The sequence below is a fragment of the Opisthocomus hoazin genome, chromosome 4, assembly GCF_030867145.1.
Source record: "Opisthocomus hoazin isolate bOpiHoa1 chromosome 4, bOpiHoa1.hap1, whole genome shotgun sequence".
Lineage (NCBI taxonomy): Eukaryota > Metazoa > Chordata > Aves > Opisthocomiformes > Opisthocomidae > Opisthocomus > Opisthocomus hoazin.
Window position 1 is genome coordinate 45,611,873 of NC_134417.1, and position 10,409 is coordinate 45,622,281.

The 10,409-nt window shown below is 41.1% G+C and overlaps 1 protein-coding gene across 1 annotated transcript; it reads left to right on the forward strand.

The window, feature by feature from the left end:
• The first annotated feature begins 6,171 nt into the window (after positions 1-6,171).
• Positions 6,172-10,409, forward strand: LOC104336462 (C-C chemokine receptor type 5). The gene is made up of 2 exons (XM_075418865.1): positions 6,172-6,260; positions 6,938-10,409. Exon 2 carries the CDS (start codon positions 6,949-6,951, stop codon positions 8,017-8,019), a length of 1,071 nt encoding a protein of 356 aa, XP_075274980.1. The 5' UTR covers positions 6,172-6,260; positions 6,938-6,948; the 3' UTR covers positions 8,020-10,409.

Sequence of the window (10,409 nt, forward strand, 5' to 3'; positions counted from 1 at the left end):
TCATGTATCTCTGAGAAAGGTATCTGCCATTCTGTCCTAGGCCTTTTTTTTCCCCAGTCTTTCATCTTCCAGCCCCTAACATTTGGTGACTCTGTGATTCTGTGATCTTCAGGTGGTGCAAGTTTGTAATAAATTGAATGGAAACTGTTAGCTGCATTTTTAAATTTCTGCACCCATAATTCTGCTTGATGACATTTGTATGTCACACTGGTATGCAAGATTCTGGTATGTGTTCTAGTACGCATTTCAGTACTGGTGCAGACTTCACATAAATGATGACATCTCCTTGAGGGAGTGCCATGTCACTTAGATACTGGATACTTCAGTGTCACAGCCTGAGTACTATGAAGATGAATCATAAAATCAGTGACTAGATAGACGAGATTGATGAATGCAGTTTGACATGACAGTGTACATGGCTTCATACTTGCTGAGTACATCAACTTGATCCTCACAGATAAGGAACAAAACCCGCTACCATTCCAGGAATGTCTTTATGGAGGGAATGAGTGTCACAGCACTAAACATAACTCCTACTCATCTCTAAAAATAAAATCATAATAGGTAAAATTCCCAGCTGTATCAACCCACTGTATTACTCCTTGTATTACTGAACAATAGTTTCAATTTCTTGGTAAAATTATGAGGTCCACCTGTAGATAAAGATTCTTAAAATCTGCTGTGGCTCATGGCAAGGAGCAGTGCACTTTTTCAAAGGGGTGCTGGGCAAGGGACTGACGAAAGCTGAAAAAATCTGACTTGTAACAATGATGTGCCACTTGCATGTCCATACATCAGTGTTGACACAGACACTAGATGGAGGCAATCTGAAGGCATCAGGGAGGAGGAGGTGATGCAGCATGAAGGTGGCCAGTCCCAGGCTGCTCTGATGGAGCTTCAGGCTGTATGGGAGATGGAGTCCCGCAGGGGCCCATCAAGAGCAACTGAGGGGAGCAGAGGAGCAGAGAGGGAGACAAAAGAAAGATCTTGTCCCACCAGCACTGATCAACAACACACCACCAGCACCCCAGCACTCAGCAAACAGCACCAGGGGCCTGGACTTGCCTACGGCCACATGCAAGAGTGATGAAATCTGACTTCCCAGCAGCTCTGCCTATCTGCAGCTGGTACAGAGCTAATTGAACATATCATGTAAGTGCTGATAATAAAGTCACAGTCCAGGTGCCTGCTGCCCGACTGTTTTCCTGTATTTGGGCTGACAAGTGTCACAGCTATTCACACTTGCTGTGGGGAGTCTCTAAGAACCAGCTGGTGAGCAGACCAAAACCATTTGCCTTAGTCAGCTGCGATAACCATGAGTAGCAGAGGCCCTCTGTTGGCGTGCAACACCCTCTGTGATCTTATGGTGCTAATTAGTAAATGAAATACCCAGCCACATCTGCTGATCAGACTGAGCTAATGAGAATGAAAAGCTATCGGCAACAAAATCAACCAGATTAACAAAGCCAATGAATCTGTGGGAAGAACTATTTCTGAAGACCAGCCTACCTATCCTAACCACAGGAGTTAGTTTTAAGTTGTTGTTTTGTTAGCTCAAACATTTGAGACCAGTTTTGTGAGTGCATATTTCAGAATCAAAAGATTGATGGAAAACAGGAAAGTCCAACAACAGGTTTGAGACCTTTTCCCCTGTCCATACAGTGTGAGATCATGAAAGATTTTAGAGTCTCCAGTAGGTTCAGTAACATGTAATAAACTGAACAATGAAGCAGGCTTCAGAATGGAAATACTTAAAATGTCTGTTAATTTCAGTATGTAGACTGTATAGGAATTACACATTAAAAAATTAATTTGATACAATACCTTGTTTGAGAATTATAAGAATTCATTATAAAAGTGCAGATTTTTGTCAGCAAACTTTGGCAGTAATTAGGAGCTTGATTTAGGTGTAGTGGAAACATTTTTAGAAGCAGCTCTTTGCACTGACTCTACAGGGGCTCTAATATAGTCCATCAAGTAAGGTAGTGTGAACATACCCTTAGAATGCCCTACGGCAGCCATTAACTTTGACACTGAGACTCCAGCCCTTACAGAGCTCATTGGAACAACTGATTAGGAAAGGAAGAGAAAAAAAATCTATTGATCCCATGAAATAAAGACCTTGATTAGTCCCTCATGGAAAGAAGGGTTGAGCTTTTTGCTTTTTACTGTCTCCCCCCCAGATCTGAGATGTAACTCAGAAGGTGTGATTCCCTTGACTTCTGTTAAGGAAGAAGCATCCGAAGCAAGTCCTCTCCATTGTGCTTCTGACATCTTAAAATCTTTTAAGGTTACTAAGGACTGAGTGCAGGAGAGACATCCCTTTAGTGCCTTCACTAGGTTGATAGGATGAGATACTCCAGAACCCTCCAAAGAGATGTCAAGGGAAGGCAGGAGGTTGCACTTTATTAGGTATCTACTCAGGGTTTCTCTCTCAGGGGTTGTTAGGCATCTGATAAGGCACCGTCTCTTTCTTGCTTTCTCTGTACCTTTCCTACGTCCTGTGTGGTTTCTCTGATGTCTAAGAAGGGTCTAAAAAGCTGCTCACAGTGCAGCTTAACTCTAAAAGTCACAGGAATCAACCACAAGGAAATAAGTTGATACAAAATCAGATTCTATCGGGCTTTTCTGAAGCTTAATTCCAGAAAGTAAGTAGCAGTGTTGTTTTAAAAGAAGGTCAGACTCACTATATAGACTAAGTCATAGTCTTCTGAGAGGGATTACAACAAAAAACACATTCCAAAAACCAGGTTAGAGAAAAATAGCATCAATCAAATCTTCTAAAACGTAAGGACTGCAACTCAGAGAAAGCCAACAGAAAGTGCAGGTAATTCTGAATAAAAGTGTGAGCTCTATTCAAAAGCTCCACTTTTTGTTCAGGGACAAAAAAAACATTAAAAAAATTTCATCATTGAGAAATGTAAAGTGATGAACCTCATGTAAACCCTTCTTGATCCAAGAAGTTAGCTAAATGAAAAAGACAAAACAACGATACAAAAACCTTTTTCTAAAACTACAGCTGTGCACTGTGAAACCTTAAGTTCAGCTCCTAGGAGGATCCTCCACAATTTCAACATCTCTGCACATCTCACAGAGCGAGAAGAGTAACATCTGATGATCTATTTTTAGAAAAAAGAGAACTGCTCCTTGATTTTTTTTAAATGAAAACAGATTTGTTTGCTAGACGTTTTCAAACTGATACATCCTTCTTCATGCAGGAAGAGGTGTTTTTGACCTTCTTCTCGTGACTGGCAATCGGTTTAGTGTTACTCTTGTTGTAATAATCCAAGCCATCACTTGCACCATACGATATATGGTAAGTCATCTTTGCTTCTTCTTTTTTTTTTTTTTTTTAACATTTAGTAGTTGCTTAGGTAGTCTAATGCCTGAGGTGAAAAGTACTTGTGGAATCTTGCCAGTGTACTCATCTTTAAAAATTATCCTGGGGAAATGCATAAGATATGTTAAATGGAATACACTATTTTTAAAGGACAGAACCACTAGAAGACTTGAGCAGAGGATCCAGGTAAGCAAAGAAATAAATCTCTAGAGATTTATCTGAGTCACAAATATAATGGAGTTTGCCTCTGATTTTTTCGCTGAAAATGACATATAATGATGGAAATCTGGACATTAAAACTGTCACTGCAAAGACAAAACAGCTTATCCGAGTGAGAAGTATTTACTGTTCTCACAGGATGACTACAGAAAATCTAATGTTGTATTTTAAACACTGTCTCATGGAACCTGTTTATATGCAGCATACCTTAGCATTTTACCTCCATTTACTACACTTTTTTAATTGTTACCATTTTATAGCACTGTGCAAGTGAACTGCAACTCAATAAAATCTTTGCATCGTTAAAAACAGAGAGCTCTGACCTAAAACTCAGCATGAAGCAGTGACGTGAGTTTGCTCAGCTTTTCTATGGAGAGCTTTTCTCTTGAAAACTGTACGACTGCTAATCTCAACCAGAGCAACAGACTTTGTATTGTGGATTGCAGATTTCTAGAAATACTGCATTTATCTAAACTGTATTCAAAATAATAAAGACCTCTTTTTGAAATATCCTCTCTTCAGAGATCTTCCAGGATTATCTTTGTGTTTTTTTCCTAACTGTCAGGAAACATAAGCCCAGTCACATGTCTCCAGTTAGGTAAACAACCCAGCTCGATTAACCCAGTGAAGCATTCTAGCCAGTGGTAAACACTGTTTCCTAAAACAGTGAGAATGTAGGAAAAAGCACAAAACCACTTACAATTCCTGTTTCTGCTTTCCAAATTAGTATCTGTAGTTCCCATTGTCAGCATGTGCTGGATACTATACAGAATTCAGGGTAGTAAGTACTTTTGCAGAGAGAGGCTTCTGAAGCAAAGGCTAGGCTAAAGGAACAGGGCTCAGTTAGCGGAAGGAACCACTCAGAGGGGAGACCACAATTTAAGCATGCAAAAAGGGTTGAAAGGAAGAAGATAAGATGCAAGGAAGATGTGGTTGTCATTCCAAGCAGGCAGAGGAAAAGAAGGGAAGGCACTGAGATAGCAGTTAGCAGGAAGAAGGGGCTGTCACAAAAATAACTGCTGCAATAGCATCAAGGCAGCATTTTGCAATAATATTTGCATGAATCCTATCAATCACATACTCATAAAAGCCCATTCTGGGTTTATGACCCAAGTTCTTTTCATGCTCATGTTTATGCATGAGCATCACGCAGGGGGAAAATGGTTGAGACAGACGTGCTGGGTCTGGGCACTGTGCTGCAGCCAGTCTCTCATCCCATAATCCCAGTATACAGCATGGTTGACACATATGAAATGGGGATATTTAGATATATGCAGTAGCAGGGACTTGCACTGCCAGGGCATGCAACATAGATCTAGCAGATCTAGCTGAAGCGATTATTAAATATTTGTGCACTGCCCAAGTCTTGCCACGTTTTGAAATAAAGAAGTTAAAGTTTTGGATCAAAGAGTGTTTTATAAAGGTGCGTTTTTTCCTAAAAGATTTGCTGAAAGTACTGAAGAAATATAAACCCTCAAATACTTTAAAATCAACTTATTTACTGGCAATACACCTGAGCCACAGCCACTTCCTTTACCAACAAAACCATTATCTCAGTATTGTAATGACTATGTAGTTAGTACGGCTGTGGAAAAAAACTGTTTCACAGAGATTGCAGAGCTTACTGAAAGCCCACTTTGAGGAGTTTGACAGCTTTTATTTTCTCCCCAAGATATTGTATCTAGGCAAAGCTGAGACTCAAACTGTTATAAATTGCCAATTTTCTTTTAATCATTGTTCTCCAGAAGAAAACTTCCCATCATACCCAGTATGCCAAAGTAATGTCTGAGCATGGATGTTGTTCTTCTTGATATTGTTAAGGGCAGAGTTAACAGCCAGACTCAACAAGAATTTGGGGAAGAGGCAAGAAAAAGGTTGGCAAAAGTAGCACCTCCTTATGTTTACTAGGTGCAGATTTTAGTGCAATAAAGCTTCATACTTTTCGGGCAGATTCACAGGCTCACAGGCCTACCAGGGCCTAGGGAAAGGGGATGGGTTTGGTGAGAGGAAGGGCTGACTTTAAAGTCACAAGCCTTTACCTGCTCCCACTAGAACAGAACTTGCCCAAGGGCTTTCACAGCTCTGCTGCACCACTCACCTCCCAGGCTGTGACTCATTCTTGCAAGGGAAGTCCAGTCGCCCCAGCAGTCCCCAAACCAAAAGTGGAGGGACAGACAGTTTGGGCAACTCTTGCACTCCCTCAATTACTCACTTCACTGGAAACACTAACAAAGGACGAAGGACAGTGTCAAACAATCGCTACACTGCTAGTGCACACTCACAGCAATGGCCATATCTGTCTTTCCCCTTGGTGTCCCCTTCAAGACATTTGCCACTCTCAGTTTTGGAGCTCCTGAATCACAGCTGTTAAACAGCTACTGAAACAAGGAATGAAAACTTCTTTGGTCCCTAAGCACTGGGCAAGCCTTTCAATTGACAGGAAGATGCCACAACAGATACCGGTGTTACAGGCTCCGCTGATAGCAACTGTCATCTGTTATGCCATTTGCCAAGGTGTTTGCCTATCTGTTCTTTCTACAGGACTGCACACCGTTTTCCTTCCCAAGCTACCTAAAACCAGCACGCTTACATGGCCTACGCCTGACCCAGACTCTGTAAAGGACACAGCGTTTGCCATCTTAACCCAGACCAACGCTGCCGACTCGCTGCTCTGCAAAGCCCAGGACAGCAGGTTCACCAGGTGGGTACGTTTAGTACTGTGCAAAGGTCCTTTCCACACCTCCAGTGACCTGATCCCAACCAGGCATTGAGGCTCCCAGGAAGTCACGAACAGCCTGAACCAGCGGCAGACAGTTTGTTTTACCCATGTCACAGCGCCTTTGCAGGCACCGGTTTACACTTGGCCAGTGCCTGGTCCACCTTGGGTGAGGGCTACAGGATGGGCTGGCACGACGAGAAGGTGGCCAGGTCCCAAGGAGAAGTACAGCTACGCTGCTCTGCGTGCCAGCCGCTGTGCTTTCCTGTTGCTGCCTTGCTGGCTTTCTCCATCCCTTTGGAAAGTCACTGCTGAGCACAACGTCCCCAGACTACCCACTGCTCAGGCTAAATTCATCATTTCTCTGCTTCTGGTTGGGTCAGGCAGCTGACAGGCTCCACTGAGCAGGAAAAACGCACCAGGGACCGTACACGTAGGAAACGACACACAGCACACTTCCAACACGCAGCAACGTGACTTCACAGGTATACACACGGCTTTCCTGGGAGCTCTGCAGTTGCACTCTCTTCCACACCTTGACGTGGTGATGCTGCTGTGCTCAACAGCAAAAACCATTCCAGATAAGCACATCAGCGTGTTTCATTCCCCTCACTCCAAGCTTGGCGTTTCCTCTAGTTTAACACGCTTTTCTTCCTTTCCAGACCAACACACCATGGAAAACCAAACCACAGACTTAATCGACTGGCCACTGACAACAGAATTCGACTACAGCGATTCAGCGCCATGCATGGGAACTGAGGAAAAGCACTTTGCAGCAAAACTTTTGCCACCACTCTATTCTTTGGTGGTGATATTTGGCCTCACAGGCAACATGCTTGTTGTCTTTATCCTGATAAAATACAAGAGATTGAAGAGTATGACTGACATCTACCTGCTCAATTTGGCAATATCTGATTTGCTGTTTATATTTTCTCTTCCTTTTTGGGCTTATTACGCTGTTCACGACTGGATTTTTGGGGAGGCGCTGTGTAGAATTCTCTCAGGTGTCTACCTGCTTGGCTTCTACAGCGGGATCTTTTTCATAATCCTGTTGACCCTAGACAGGTATCTGGCCATAGTGCACGCAGTGTTTGCTTTAAAAGCTAGGACAGTTACCTACGGCATCCTCACCAGCGCTGTCACTTGGGCTGTTGCTATTTTTGCTTCTGTTCCTGGGATAGTATTTCACAAAACTCAAAGGGAAAATTCACGTTATACTTGCAGTGCTCATTATCCATCAGAGCAGAGAAATGTCTGGAAGCAATTCTTGACCTTAAAAATGAACATCCTGGGTCTTGTTATTCCAATGTTAATTATGATCTGCAGCTATACACAAATTATAAAGACATTACTGCAATGTAGGAATGAGAAGAAACATAAAGCAGTCAGGCTAATTTTTATCATCATGATTGTCTACTTTTTTTTCTGGGCACCATACAATATTTGCATTCTCTTGCGTGATTTTCAAGGTACATTTTCCATCACTACTTGTGAAGGCAGTGGTCAACTGCACAAAGCAACCCAAGTGACAGAAACAATCTCAATGATCCACTGTTGTATTAACCCTGTAATTTATGCCTTTGCTGGAGAAAAATTTAGGAAGTATCTTCGCAGCTTTTTCCGAAAGCAGATTGCGTTCCACTTCTCTAAATACTGTCCAGTTTTCTATGTTGACACAGCTGAACGGGCTAGCTCCACCTACACACAATCTACTGGAGAACAAGAAGTTTCTGCTGCATTGTAAGTTGTGTCTAGCAAAACAGTGGAATTGACTTTTGTGAAATCAAGTCTGTGATGAAAGCCTCCAGAATCTGTCCTGGATATTGGCTGTAATGCAGCTGCAAAAGATCACGGAATACGTACTTATCAAAGCTTGTATTTGCTCATACATGTGGGTATTTGTACATAAATGAAGAGGATGTATCAAATTATCTACCTAGATATGCTAAAGTGGGATTCTGTAGGGAAAAAAAAAAAAGTGTTCTTTATTTTTGTAAAAGCATAGTTTTGTACTACAGGGCCCAAATATAAAAGCATAGTTTTGTACTATAGGGCCCAAAACCACAAATAGGCTGAGGCACTAAGCTAGCAGCCTCACAAACTGATTTTATTAAGTGAACTAGAGGTTAGAAATTGACACTGGTTCTTTGGAAACATCTCTTGACTGTACCTTACACAAGATATCTCACTCATTTAAACTCAGTATCAGTCACATCTTTTACTAGCCTGGTTGTTTATCTCTGTAAATAATGCTAAATTACTGAGGTCTGTGATGCAGAATCTTTACAAGTGGCATAGGAAAATTATACACACTTATAAGAGACTCTGATATTTCAAGGTATATTTTCCTTTGAGTATGGTTGAGTACCAGTGTCTTGGATCTTTCTCATAATAGTTTTTACCACTAGGTGTTGATATCTAAGTGACTTCAGAGTTTAATATTTCAGAAGGGTCTCTTTTAATCAACTGCTGTTTTATATGCTATTTGTACTAAAAAGCGAATATAATATTATTGATCAGAAAAACAACATTTTTACAATATTTTAAAAATAAAGTATTACACATGGAGGTTTAACCACATTACCTCAGACATTGGCGAGTCAACAGGTTTTTAGCTTTTTAGTGCAGAGATTTTGCTTGCCATTTTTCTAGCCTACATAAGAGAAAAACTTTAAAATATTACATGAATGCTGCCAAACCACAACAGCATTAGAGGTGTGAAAATTATTTCTGAACAGGGTTGACCCAGATGTTTTTAGAGATAAGCATATGCTATAGACATTTAAGTTATCAAAATACATGAACAAGTAAAAATAATCACTGTTCTACAGAGTCAGGGGCATAGAGCATCTCTTTTTTGTTTTAGAAGCAGGTATCATTTGGGGGCTACGACAATGGTTTTTTCTGCCATTTAGGAGTTTTACAGAAAGCAAAAGCTTCCATAGTCAAATCTTACTGGGCTTCCCCTTAAAGCTCAGATCCTGCGAAGCACCTGAACGCATAGAAAAAATGAAATCAATATGGGGATGCTCACACGTTTAAGATCATACCATAATCATGCTATTAATTGATTTAGGCCATGTTGTCCTTTCTAGCATTTCTTATGTTTCCCGTAAGACATACAGTTTTGGACAACTCTGGAGACAGGAAATTTAAAGTGAATATTTTGATTGCTGTTCTTATCCAGCAAGGCAATTTCTGTTTCCCAGCTAGAGATGGCCTTTTATATAACATTTTCAAAGAAGCTAATGTTTCAAACAGCCCCAAAGAGATTGTACATTGCCAAGTCCTTGTGAAAGCAGGAAGTGAAATAGGGAAATCTTTGCTTATCAAACCACTTGTTTTAAGTTATTCAGTTTTGTCATATTAAGCACCACTTTTGGACTACATCCACATGTGAAGTATAACAAAAGTATACTACACCTGCCTTCTAATTTACAAGATTTTCAGCTGCATACTCTTTTTTAAGACTCTGTGCATCAGTTTCTTTCTGGACTTTGCACATGCTTTTAAAATGGGTAACTATATCAGTATAAGAAGAAATTGGGCAGTTTCAACATAAATTGACAAATATATGCCTTTATTTTTTACAGAGATAGGACGCTACATCCAGTAACTTCTAGACAGGCTGTCTCTTTTTTTTTCATTCTAGAACACCTTTATGACAATATTTTTACATGTTAGTCTGCTCTTGACAAGAACTTTCATTTGGCCTCTAAGACACCTTGCCTTTAAGAAGTTGCTGTCTCTGGAGGGCTTTGATGCCAGGCAGGGTATGTATCTTGATCAGACCTGCAGGAGCAAAGTACAACAACCAAATGTGCATGAGCACACTGACAAGCGTTCTGAGAGGCATGTCAGAAAGTAGCTCCGATCCTTCGCAGTGCTCTCTTCTACAGCATGGGTCTTCCCAAGAGACAAGCAGCTTCCAAAGTGAAGAGGCAGAACTTTGAGACTGGTGGCCCAGTGGATCAGTGGCTTATCGAGAGTTTCTATCACTTCACTGAGAAGGGACCACACTTCAGCGAATGAGAACAAGCCAGACTTCAGCTACTGTAGTGAACTGTGATCCACGTTCGAGGAGAAAACAGAAAACACATTTGGTAGCACTACCAGTGCATTCAGTTAAGGACT